At 46.4% G+C, this 13,501-nt stretch overlaps 1 protein-coding gene across 1 annotated transcript; it reads left to right on the top strand.

Moving 5' to 3' along the window:
• The first annotated feature begins 2,629 nt into the window (after positions 1 to 2,629).
• Positions 2,630 to 11,992, top strand: TRIM26 (tripartite motif containing 26). Its single transcript, XM_007951425.1, has 7 exons — positions 2,630 to 3,067; positions 3,251 to 3,346; positions 4,915 to 5,145; positions 9,030 to 9,052; positions 9,542 to 9,657; positions 10,709 to 10,741; positions 11,307 to 11,992. The coding sequence occupies exons 1-7, from the start codon at positions 2,630 to 2,632 to the stop codon at positions 11,990 to 11,992; spliced, it is 1,623 nt and encodes a 540-aa protein (XP_007949616.1).
• Positions 11,993 to 13,501: the final 1,509 nt, after the last annotated feature.

The following is a 13,501-nucleotide window of genomic DNA, read 5'->3' on the forward strand; positions in this document are numbered from 1 at the left end:
GAGATGTGTATAAGGTCAGGTTGGTAGATTGTATTGTTAAGTTCTTCTGTGTCTTTGTTGAGTTTATTTCCAGTTGTTCTATCTTTTATTGAAAGTGGCATATTAAAGTTTTCCACTATGACTATTTGTCTTTTTAATTCTGTTAAAATCTGATTTATATATCTGGGGGCTCTTTCATTGGATCCACAGATATTTATTATGGTTATAACTTCTTGTTTGATTAACCCTTTTTTAATCATTATGTCTTTCCTTGTGGTTTTTGTCTTAATATGATTTTTTTCCTATCATTTCCTTCATTGCTGTTGTTTAAGTATTTATTAAATATTTGTGCCTTTCTTTTTTTGATGAGAAGGCTTATTAACTCTCTTTGAGGTTACTCTGTGGTTTATTATTTTCTTCCTTAGTTTGTTAGAACAGTCTGTTTGTTGTGATAGACTTTCACCACATGTAATCAATAATGATATTGATACTGCCTGTGGTTCCATTTGCTTCATTCCTACCTCCCAGTTACCTTTGTGCTCTGTTGGCTATCTTCCCAGTGACTGCTCTAGTTGACTTCCACAGATTAATGGTAGAGCACATCTCTCAACCCCTTCCTCACTCTGTGAGAGTTTACTTGAGCAGCATGTCTGTCATTGTGGCTGGTTCTACCTTACTTCCCTTGCTGTCATTTTGTCTGACTATTCCACTATCTTGCCGGAAGTTCCCCTTGCTGTCACTTTGAATCTCCATTCTTGATCTCTTTTTGGCTTCAACATTCACTGTATTTGGAAACTAAGGGTTTTTTATTCTCTGCTATGTTTCATTCTGTGTACCAGGGTTAGTGCTTTCAACATAATTCTTTCATTTTACTCACTTAGAAACCCTTGAAGATAAATATCACTTTCCCCATTTCGTGGGTGAGTAAATTGAGATTCAGAGTACTTAAATGACTTCTCACTTGTCACATAGAGTCATGGACAGGAGGGAGCTGTTGACACCCACCCATGTTGGGTCAAATGGGCTGAGGCTTAGGCAGGAAGGTTGGCAAGGTAAACAGAGCAGAGTCCGCTCTCTGCTTAGCCTACAGGCTCCCCAGTGGTTCCTTCCATATTGTTTCCCTTGGGAGCTCAGCTAGATGTATCATCTTCCCTTGTTAGCAGTAGAGCAACCAGGCCAGCTAGTTGGGGGAGTTAGCACTGAGAACTAGTTTCGTGTGGCCAGACCACGGGCAAGCTGAGGTTAGTAATGTTCAGCTTTCTAGGGGTTGAACCAAGCCAAAACTGTAGTGCAGTTCAAAGAAATACCCGTAAAGGGAGTCACCAAAGCTTGAACTCCTAATGCTTTTTGAGTGTTGATAAAGAACCTCTGTGCTCTTAGTCCTCAAAAGAACCTCTTGACTGTCAGTGCTCCCATGAATGATTGTGCAGTTTGTGCACTGCACAACTGAGAGAGCACCATGTACATGGTAGATAGTGTAGGTTTCTGTATTTATTTTGCCACTTTTCCGGAAGATAGTGATCAAGTGTCTTGTTCTGTCAAAATTCATACATTAGCGCAATATCTTAGTTAGCCAGTGCTGCTGTATTAGAAATATCACAGGTTGGTAACTTTAAAGAGCAGAAATTCATTTTCTCATAGTTTAGGAGACTAGAAGTCCAAATTCAGGGCATGAGCTCTAAGAGAAGGGGCTCTGTCTGCTCTGGCGGAATATCTTTGTCTCTTTCAGTTTCTATTCCTCAGTTCCTTGGAGATCTCTTCTCCTACTCCTCAGTTATTGACTATCCAACATTTCATATTTATAACAGTAGTAAAAATTCTACTGTCTGGCTATTTTGCACATTGATGACGTATCTCTGGCAATAAGGAATGTGAGGTATGATGCTAGAGTAATGCTGGCTGTGATGGTTAAGGTTGTATCACCTTGGTTGGGCCATGATTCTTAGTAGTTTGGCAGTTATGTAACAATGTCATTATCCTCCATTTTGTGATCTGATGTGGTTATCCTTCATTTTCATATAACGCCAACTTTTATATAACAACCTACTCATTGGAACCTAACCATGTTGATAAGTGAGAAATAGGTGTACTTACTGTCTCTGTGCCCAATCTGGTCTTTTTATATCTCAAAAGTGATTTAGTTTAAGACACTCTATATTGATCGCTTTGTTAGCAGAACAAAAAAACCCATATATGCAAATAGAATTACATCCACAGGTGTAAGGGTTAGGATTCCAACACATATTTTGGGAGGACACAATTCAGTCCGTAACAGGCAATTTTCCAGCAGATGGAAGGCAAAGGTCTTGAGGCAGGAATGCTTTCTCACCAGCATTGTGTGGGCTGGTTACAGCCCAACTCTACTCTTCCAACCTACCTGCTCTGAGCCTCAGTGTCCTTATCTATAAAATGAGGAGATGAACTAGATGACCCATAAAGTCCCTTTTTACTCTGACATTGTATGATCCTTATAGGGGTTGGTAAGTGTCTATTGATAGATTGGTTGGTTGGTTGGTTGGTTGCTGGAGCTGATGACCCTATGCTAGACTATCACCTCTGCCCCTATTGTTCCTGCTCTTAACTCCATGCTCTGTTTTCCAAGGAGGAGAAGCCTGCCAGTGAACGGAGGCTCCTCCGTGTTCAGGGCACCATGGCCACATCAGCCCCACTGCGGAGCCTAGAAGAGGAGGTGACCTGCTCCATTTGCCTCGATTATCTGAGGGACCCTGTGACCATTGACTGTGGCCACGTCTTCTGCCGCAGCTGCACCACTGACGTCCGCCCTGTGGCGGGGGGCCGCCCTGTTTGCCCACTTTGCAAGAAGCCTTTTAAGAAGGAGAATATTCGCCCCGTGTGGCAGCTGGCCAGTCTGGTGGAGAACATCGAGCGACTGAAGGTAGACAAGGGCCGACAGCCGGGGGAGGGGCCCCGTGAGCAACAGGACGCCAAACTGTGTGAGCGGCACCAGGAAAAGCTACACTACTACTGCGAGGATGATGGGAAATTGCTGTGTGTGATGTGCCGGGAGTCCCGGGAGCACCGACCCCACACAGCTGTCCTCTTGGAGAAGGCTGCCCAGCCCCACAGGGTAAGTCCTCCCCACCCCAAGGTGCCATCTTCCTTGAGGCGTGACTGCCCTGGAGTCCATCTGGAGGTGGGCCTGGCTAAGAGCCCTCAGAAGGTTCTTTGTAGGTTGAGGACTTGAGCCTGAGTCCACCCTCCTGCCCCAGCCCTGAGCATCCACTTGTCCCCGCTGCTTGTCTTCCCACAGGAAAAAATCCTGAACCACTTGACTACCCTCAGGAGAGACAGAGACAAAATTCAGGGCTTCCAGACAAAGGGAGACGCTGATATCCTGGCGGCACTGGTAAGTGAGACTGGGGAAGAAGATCCTGAGGCAGCAATTTAAAATGGGGAGCAGGGGGCATGAGCCGGAGCCAGAGCCAGAGCCAGAGCCAGAGCCAGACAGGGAGAGAGTTTAGGAGAACCCCACTGGAGAAGATGAGTGTTGGACTCGAAGCTGAGAGGCCTGAGTTTTAACCAAGTCCTGCTGGTCTGAGTTATGTGGCTCTGGGCCTGTTTTCTCATCTGACAAGTGGGTGGGCTACCTAGGTGGGTGTCGGCTAAAGCCCCTTCTTGTTCTTTGTGGGTCTCACCTCAGCTTCAGGCCCATCCCTGGCAGCTGTTGCTTTTTTATTCTGCCAGGGAGAATCAAAATGTAGGGAACTGAGGAAGGCCTTGCTTCACCCTTCCTTTCAAAGATGGTGGGAAGACATTATTCCTGAAGTAGAGAGAGCCAGGGGTTTGGGAGGAAGGAACTGGCCCAAGATGAGAACAGAGAGGAGGCCAAGGAGAGAGTTAAAGAAGCCCTGACCAGCTGGAATGACTAGTTCTGTGTGTAGTAAAGCCAAGGCCCCAACTTCATGGTTGCCTATAGTTGAAAAACAGGTGGCACATGGTGTGCTTGATTGGTGATAGGGCAGGAGGGAAGAAACTGATGAGGTGGTTCCAGTGTTCTAGGGGTATGTTTGTTAAGGAAGTGGTGGATATTGGAGGCCTACAATAAGTGATGAGGCCCTGGATGAGAGTAAAGCAGAAGACAGCCTGTGTCTAGGAGCACCCGAGGTCCAGTGTGCGTGGAGGCCTACCAGCTGACATCAGTCAGCAAGGAGGACAGACGACTCTGGTCAGAGCCCATATACTTGGCAGGGAGGCTCAGAGGCAGGAGCAGGAAAGGACATGGCTGCTGATTACAGTCACTCCACACTGTCACTGAGAGAATAAGATGCAATCCTCCAGGCCAGGGATGGGTGTACACAGATATTTTATACATATTACAGAGATGCCCAAGAGAAGGTTGGTCAGGCTTGGATGTTTATCAAGGAAAGCTTTCAGGAAGCTGGGACATACAGAGATTGATGCCCAAGAGGGAAAAGTGTTGGCTTACAAGTGAGATCCACAGAATTCCTCGAAGGGCTCTGGTACTCATTGGTTCACCTAGTATAACTCAGGCTTTAGTGGCAAAGAGCTGGGAATACTTGTCAGGCAGAGTTAAGGTCTAGTCAGGGAGGGGCTGAGTGAACCTAACTAGTTCACCTACTATGTTTTCTCTGAGAAGATGGTGGACCAGCAGTACTCTAAAGCTCTACCCAACCCAAACACTGCCAGTAACCAACCATTTGTTGTCGAGTTGACTCTGACTCATGACAGCCCTATGTGTGTCAGAGTAAAACTGTTCCATAAAGTTTTCAGTGGCAGATTTTCTGAAAGGAGATTACCAAGTCTTTCTTCCATGGTGCCTCTAGGTAGATACATGAATGGGGATAACAGGGGGAGAAGAGTCAGTCAGCCTTGTGTGCTACTCACTCCATGTCCTAGAGGAATCCTTAATCTGACGCTGTACCATCACCTCCTGTCCCCCTCCTGCCTCTGCAGAAGAAGCTCCAGGACCAGAGGCAGTGTGTCGTGGCTGAGTTTGAAAAGGGTCACCAGTTCCTGAGGGAGCGGGAGCAGCATCTGCTGGACCAGCTGGAGAAGCTAGAGCAGGAGCTCACGGAGGGCAGGGAGAAGTACGAGGCTAGGGGTATCGGGGAGCTCGCCCGGCTGGCATTGGTCATCTCTGAACTGGAGGGGAAGGCACAGCAGCCAGCTGCAGAGTTCATGCAGGTGAGAGACTTCCCCAGAGTTGGAAGCCAGGAGACCTGAACATGGGTAACCTCGAGAGTGTTACTTCCTCTAGGGGTCTTTGTTCACTCCTCTAAATAAGAGGATGATAATCACTTACCCTCCCACCTAATTCAAGCATCGTGTGAATATAAAATGGGATAACTGTTTCGGTGTCACTTTAAAAAGTAAAAAGTAAAATTTCTATAATAAAACATTTTAAAAAGTAAGGAGTGCTGTAGAAATGGAAGGAAAGCTTATTATGTCATCTTTAACATTCTCTGTCCTCATTACTGCCATCATGAGCCCTTCTAACAGCCCATCGGCAGACCCTTCTCAAGGGTAAGCTGTTTATGGCTCTTGAGATAAATAACAGTATCATGGTTGGGGAGGCTTAGGGAGGGTTGACAGTGGTTTTTTTCAAGGGCTGGGAGGGACTGGAGGAGATAGCAGTTGGATAAAGGATGGATGAGGTTTTCTCTGGGATTATGGGATTACCACCAAAGAAACAAAATGGAGAGCAGACTAGGGACATTTCCTGGAAGGTGTGGCTTTGATGCCAAGGAAGAGAGAATCTTGGATTAGGGGAAACCATACCTCTCTCTTAGTAGAAGTGGCTGTCTGATGGTCTCCCCCACTTGCGTGGTTTGGGATGGGCAGGCCTGTCTGTGAGCAGTGGAACCACCAGAGTCTCCTCTAGGAAAATGCTGTCCTACTTCCTACTACCTATAGTGCAGATTGATGGGCAGGAGGGGAGAAATGGTAATGCAAGTTCCCCCAGTATGTGTGCTGGCCCATTGCTCATGAGGAGATGGCCCCCGGTTATCTTTGCACCACTGTGGATACAGATTCAGAATGAGGACTGACCAGGATTTCAGAACTCTTCCAGCCTACCTCCCCACTGATCAAGGCTGAGATTAGTGTCTCTTGTTTACTGCTCTATTCAAGTTTCTAGATTAGTTCTTGGTACATAGGAAGCACTTAATAAATTTTGTGAATGACATAAAAGAAGGCAAAATCGATAATTAATCCAAGTGTTTTGGAGGCTGTAGACTCACCAGAGGGAATCTAACTAGCATCTAACTAATGGACCATCTTCCCGTTCCAGTCTGTCCCACTGTCCGTCTTCCCCTATCACACAAGTGACACCAGTAATCCTCCCTTCTACTCAAGCCGTAACCTCGATTATCCTCAACCAGTATGTGCAGTTGAGTCTGTCACTGAAACATACCTGTAATGGGCTGCTTCTCCTCATTTCCACTGCAGCCACCTTAGTTCAGGCCTCCTTTGTCTCTCACCTGATTCACACTATTAGCCTCCAGACCAACCTCCCCACATGTGCATTGCCTCTTTTGATACATTCTTTTTTTTTTTTTTTTTTCATTGTTTATTGTGATTTGGTGGAAGTTTACAGAGCAAATTCACTTTCTGTACAGCAGCTCACATACACTTTGTCTCATGACATTGACTGCAATTTTTCACAATGCGACAGCTTTCCTCCCACTTCCTTCACATGGTTACCTTTTCCCTGTGTCCTTCCCTCCCATGCACTCTTGCCCCTCGAGCTGTCTCCTTGTGCATACACAGCCCTTGTATTCTCCCATGACTGATCTCTCCAAGGAGTGTATCTACCTAATGTAAATGTTCAGCTCATATGCCTGTCTTTTGTTCGGCTGGAAGTCACAGGAGTGGGTTCATTTCCAGACCTGAAGGGCAGCTAGGGACCATAGTCTCAGTGGTTCCATCAGGCTCTATCAGACCAACAGGCCTGGTCCCCTTGAAATGGTTGGACCTTGACCAGTTCTTGTTGGTACGGTAACTATGTATTCATTCCTTCAATCTTCTGTGATCAGTGACCAATCACACTGGAAGATAGAAGTCCAAGCTATATTGAAGACATTGCCAAAAACTAAGACTACAGGAATACGTGAATACCAATTGAAATGTTTCAGCAAATGGATGCAGCACTGGAAGTGGTCACTCATCTATGCAAAGAAGTTTGGAAGACAGCTACCTTGCCAACCAACTGGAAGAGATCCATATTCCAAGTAAAAGATATCCAACAGAATGTAGAAATTACTGAGCAATGTCATTAATATCACATGCAAGTATAATTTCACTGAAGATAGTTCAGAAACAGTTGTAGCAGTACATAGCCAGAGAACTGCCAGAAATTCAAGCCAGATTCAGAAGAGGATTTGGAATGAGGTGTATCATTGCTGATATCAGATGGATCTTGGCTGAAAGCAGAGAATACTAGAAAGATGTTTACCTGTATTTTATTGACTATGCAAAGACATTCATTCAACTGAGTGGATCATAACAAATTATGGATAACATTGTGAAGGATAGGAATTCTAGAGCACTTATTTGTGCTCATGCAGAACCTGTACATAGACTAAGAGGCAGTCATTCAAACAGAACAAGGGGATACTGATTTAAAATCAGGAAAGATGTACATCAGGGTAGTATCCTTTTACCATACTTATTCAGTCTGTATGTTGAGCAGATAATGCGAGAAGCTGGACTGTATGAATAAGAGCACAGCATCAGGATTATTAACACTCATTAACAGTGGGCAATATGTATATGATACAAGCTTGCTTGCTGAAAACAAAGAGGACTTGAAGCATTTACATGAAGATCAAAGACTACAGCCTTCAGTGTGGAGTACCCCTCAACATAAAGAAAACAAAAATCCTCTCAACTGAACCAATAAGCAACATCTTGATAAGCAGAGAAAAGATTCAATTTGTGAAGGATTTAATTTTACTTGGATCCACAGTCAACACCCATAGAAGCAGCAGTCAAGGAGTCAAATGACACATACTGCATCAGGCGAATCTGCTACAAAGTCCTCTTTAAAGCATTCAGAAGCAAAGATGTCACTTTCAAGACTTAAATGACACTTTAAAGACCCAAGCAACAGTATTTTTTATCACCTCATATCATGTGAAAGCTGGACCGAAGAAGAATTGATGGCTTTGAATTGTAGTGTTGACAAAGAACATTGAATATACAGTGGACTTCCAGAAGAATGACCAAATTTGTTTTGGAAGAAGTACAGCCAGAATGCTCCTTAGAAGCAAGGATGGTAAGACTTCTCATGTATTTTGGACATGTATTAGGAGGATCTAGTCCCTGGAGAAGGACATCATGCTTGGAAAAGTAGAGACTCAGTGATAAAGAGGAAGACCTTCCATGAGATGGATTGACACAGTGGCTGCAGCAGTGGGCTCAAAGATAGCAGTGATTGTGAGGATGGCACAGCACCAGGGCTATGTTTCACTCTGTTGTACGCAGGGTCACCATAAGTCAGAGCCAACTTGATGGCACCTAACACTAACAGTCTTTTGCTGGGTGGCCATCTGCCCAGGTGTAACTCCAGGGGTTCTATTATTGGAAAGAAGGAGAGAGTGGATCCTGGAGGACACTTTGCAGTCTCATAAGACAGATCACATCTGTTACTCCCCTACGTGACCTTTGGTGGTTTTCCAGTGTACGTGGAGAAAAATCCAAACTCCTGCCCATTGCCTCTCCGGTCCTATGTGATCTGGCCCCTGACTGCCTCCTTCGCTAAGACCTTTCCCTTTTCATCTTCTTTCCACTCTTTACTTGGCCAGCACCTTCTCATCCTTTAAATTTGAGTACAACTCGTCAGAGAGATCACTTCATCATTTTCCTTACACCCACCCCCACCCCATGTTTTCTTCTGTCATTATGATTATTTTGTTATTGTTGTTTTAAATCTGATATCCCCACTCAAATGTCAGCTTCTTAATGTGGGACTACATTTATCTTGTCAGCTGTTCCCTAATATAGTACAGGGTACATATGAATGAAGAGTTTAATTGATTGACATTGATGCTTGTACTTTTCTCTTCTAGGACGCCAAAGACTTCTTAAACAGGTAAAAAGAGCTTCCTTTCCACAGTATATCTCATTCCTCTGTGCCTATAGCCCCTCCCCTTTTTCTTGACCATGATCTGTTTGAATTAACGGGAAGTTAACTCATAGTTCATCCTGATAACCTTTCCCTTTTCCTTCTGTGAAGTAAAACCACATCCTTATAGAATGGAAGACTTGTGCTGCACTTCAGCAAGTTCCCTTTGCAATCCCAGCTCTTTGCCCACAGCCCTTGTTTGGGGTGGGACAGAGTAGAGAAGATAGACACGTGGCTTGGTAGACAGACATGCTGTGCACATGAGTCAGCTGATGGTCTTGTTTCCTGGCTCTGCTCCTTACCAGCTGTGGGCAGTTCATTCTGAGCCCCAGTTTTCCCCTCTGTTAATTGAGCGTAAGCATATCTTTCCCATCCTCTTTGCATAAGTGTCTTGAGCATTAAAAGAAAAAAGTATAACACTAAGTAACAAGTTAATGATGTCTGTCATCATCTCAGGTATCCACGCAAGAAGTTCTGGATTGGGAAACCCATTGCTCGGGTAGTTAAAAAAAGAACTGGAGAATTCTCAGATAAACTTCTCTCTCTGCAGCGAGGCCTGAGAGAATTCCAAGGTGAGAGTTGAGGGGAACATGGGGATGTGAGTCCAGAGCTAGGGTACTACTTTGAAAGAGTGCAAAAAGGACAGGGAGGTAGTATCTTCTGACCTCCTCTAACTTCACAAGAGGAAGACGGTAACCCAAAGCTTATTCCTATGAGGCCAGACATGCTGCCACCCTCCAGCCTTTTACCAATTCTGACACCAATTGCCCCTCCAACGGCACTCGTTACTCTGCTGAGTTCAGTAATTCATTGCAGTGGCCACACAGAACTCATAGATAATGCTCATGATTATGGGGTTTATTAGGAAAATAACAGGCTACAATTCAGGTTCAGGAATGCACTCGGGATACAGTTCTTCAGTCAGGACAGTCTTCCCTCTGCTGTGCCCTCAGGCATACTTCTCTGACCCTGAGCCTCTACTCCTGGCCTTTGCCCTGCTTGGACAAGTGTTACAAAGCTCTTTTAGCTCTGCCAATAGGTATGCCTAGATGCATCCCAGGTAAGCCCACCACTTTGTCTCATGCCTCTTGGTTGCACTGCCGCTGTCTCTCTGCTGGGGAGTCTCTCTGCCAGGGCATCTCTCTGCTGGAGTATCTCTCAGCCAAGGAGATCCAGCCCAGGGATCTTGGGTCCAAGCATGCACTTCACTTCTCCTCCAACTCTTCTCTCTCAATGGCAGTGAGATCCCATCTGCCTGTAGGAGGGCTCATTTTACGCCTGGCAGAGTGGCAAAACTAACCAATCCCAGCATCAGAGTTCTACACACCTTACTTGCATGGTCCCACCCAGTAATCTGGTGGGAGTTAAAAAGACTATGGCTAGAAAAGCCGTACCAAGTAATTCACTGTACCACAAAGAGGTACCCTGGCTCCTGACTGACTTAATCTCTGATCTGATCTTATGAAGTCTCCTAGCTATTATCTATTTTCTTGGAGTCTCAAGGATGGAACTTTGTCACAAAATTAATACCCTCTAGGTAAGAAATGGGCCCATATATTTGCTAGGCTTGAGGGTCATTGCTCTGCCTTTTTTTTTTTTTTTTTTTTTCTTTTTTCTCCCCAGGGAAGCTGTTAAGAGACCTGGAATATAAGACAGGTGAGTGTCCAAAGGGTTATCCCTAGATTTACCTGAAATGAAGAATACTGTTCCTACAGACACTCTGCTCTTCTGTCCCTCTGGCTGCCCCTTCTATGTAACAGGGAGAATTTCCCAACTGCAAACCTGAATCCCTCCCCTTGCATTTTGTGACCAATCTTTTCTTCAGTTTGCAGTAGAAACTTCCACTTGATAGTCTGACTCTTTTCCTGCCCTACATTTATTCTATCTGCACAGATCTTACTACTCAGTCTTTTCCCTGTGGATGAGTTTCTTCTGAGCTGCCTGACCCTCTGGATCCTGTATTCAGAGTAAACAAACAGCATGGCAGCCTAAGGCCAGAGGCCATGTCTGTGCCAGTCCCTCATCTGTAACCCCTCTTGGCCTGGCCATCAGATTGTGCCTCTAGGGGCACCCTTCATGTCAACCAAGACATGATAGTGCCCCTGCATTGTGCATTGTGGTAGCCAACCTGCTATGAAAGCTATGGACACCGTGCAGCCTGGTGGTACCTTTCTGAACCACAACTGACATTGTTTCCTCTCCTCTTCCCTTGTCCCCATAGTGAGTGTCACTCTGGACCCACAGTCAGCCAGTGGGTACCTTTTGCTGTCGGAGGACTGGAAGTGCGTGACCTACAGCAACCTGTACCGGAGTAACTACCTGTACCCTCAGCAGTTTGACTGTGAACCTGGGGTGCTGGGCAGTAAGGGCTTCACTTGGGGCAAGGTTTACTGGGAAGTGGAGGTGGAGCGGGAGGGCTGGTCCGAGGATGAAGAGGAGGGCAACGAGGAGGAAGAAGTGGAAGAAGAGGAAGAAGAAGAGGAGGCTGGTTATGGGGATGGATATGATGAATGGGAAACAACAGATGAGGACGAGGAATCATTGGGGGATGAAGAGGAAGAAGAGGAAGTAGAAGAGGAGGAAGTTCTGGAAAGCTGCATGGTAGGGGTGGCCAGAGACTCTGTGAAGAGGAAGGGTGGCCTCTCCCTGCGGCCAGAGGATGGGGTATGGGCTCTGCGCCTCTCCTCTGCAGGCATCTGGGCCAACACCAATCCTGAGGCCGAGCTCTTCCCAGCCCTGCGGCCCCGAAGGGTGGGCATTGCCCTGGATTATGAGGGGGGCACTGTGACTTTCACTAATGCAGAGTCGCAGGAACTCATCTACACCTTCACTGCCACCTTCACCCGCCGCCTAGTCCCATTCCTGTGGCTCAAGTGGCCTGGAACACGGCTGCTGCTGAGACCGTGAGCCATGATTACTGTTCCCTGACCCCCCAGTCACAGATGGTTCAGTTCTTGAGAACTCCAGGGGTGAGGGTGCAGAGGATGTGCCTGGCCAGAGCACTTGGTGCAGGGGAAAGGAGGGACCCAAGTCTGCTGCCAACCCTCCCTGTCACTGTGGCCCCTTTGAGACCACGCTCAGTGCTGTTGCTCCATCTGGCTGCCCCCATCTGGCTTTTCCTCCTGTGGGGAACTTCCGGTCCTGAAATCCATGAGGGCTCATCCATCTTTTGTCATCACTGCCTTCAACGCATTTCTGTGCTCTTTGTTGACTAAGGGGCCGAGGCTGCATGTTCTTGCCCAGGGTGGTATCCCTTGCCAGCTGGCCCTCAGGGAGGACTAGTAGATGATTATATTTAAGGCTATTTCGCTGTCCTAAAATCTCACAGGGTCCCCCTTGCCCAAATCCACTCTACTGCCTGCCTACCCTGACATTTTAAACAGATCTACCGCCACCCCAACTCAGAGTTGAACACACATGAAAGTGCTAAAAATAAATTGAATGAAAACCCCACTGAGGCATCCCAGGCCATTTAGTAAGCTGCCTGGAGCACCAGTGGAGATTATCTCCTCCTGAGGTCCAGAGTGGAACCTGGACTTCTTAAGTCCAGACCTGTGACTACAGAGGTGATCCTCCTTGGAGCCATCTGTGGTCCTTGTGGGGAAGAATCTTTGTACATGTGGCATTGGGATAATAGTGGTGATCAGTGCTCAGTAAATTTTCTCTGTGGATTGATCCCCTCCGTGGAGGGAAATTTTTTAAAGTGTCCTGAATATCTGGCTTTTGATCAGTCCATCTAAAAACACCAGGGAGAACATTCAGTAGAGCAAAACCTTCCCTGTCTTGGAGGCGCATCACTTCTCTGATCCATTCCTCCAGTAGGGTATTAAGTTTCTGTCACTGGCCCAACTCAACATGCAAGTTTCATTTTCCTAGGAGAGGGCCCAGGGATGGGAAGACGTGGCTGTGTGGGGAGAGGAAAAGAATGGTAGCAGGAATCCACGAGTCCACCAGGGCCTCGCACCTAGGGAAGGATTAAGGTGTCTAATTGCCCACAGGCCCAATCCAAGTCCCTGGCCTCCTTCGTTCAGGCATTCCCTCTCCCTGCCACTCTCACGCCCACAGTTCAGCACACAGGCTCCTGCTCCATCCAGACTGATCTCATGGTCTTTGTCCTCACCTTTAACACCTTCATTCCAAGCTTCTCTGCTCTGCCAGTCCCTTGCTTATCCAAGCTTCAACTCCTCCCGCTGCTCTGAGACTGTTTCTAACAGCTGTGGATCTCTGAGCCATTACATAGTCTTGAAGTTGCCCCCTTTGGATATGTCACAGGCTGCCTGAATCACATGTACATCCAATTTCCATAGCTAGTTTTGTAAGCTCCTTGAGGGCAGATACCATATATTTCTCTTGTATTCTCCATGGCACCTAGAGCAGTGCTGGGCACAGAGTAGGTGCTCAATAAAATCTTGTTGA

The sequence above is a fragment of the Orycteropus afer genome, unplaced genomic scaffold (assembly GCF_000298275.1).
Source record: "Orycteropus afer afer isolate SDZICR_OR568_19922 unplaced genomic scaffold, OryAfe1.0 scaffold00294, whole genome shotgun sequence".
Classification (NCBI taxonomy): Eukaryota; Metazoa; Chordata; class Mammalia; order Tubulidentata; family Orycteropodidae; genus Orycteropus; species Orycteropus afer.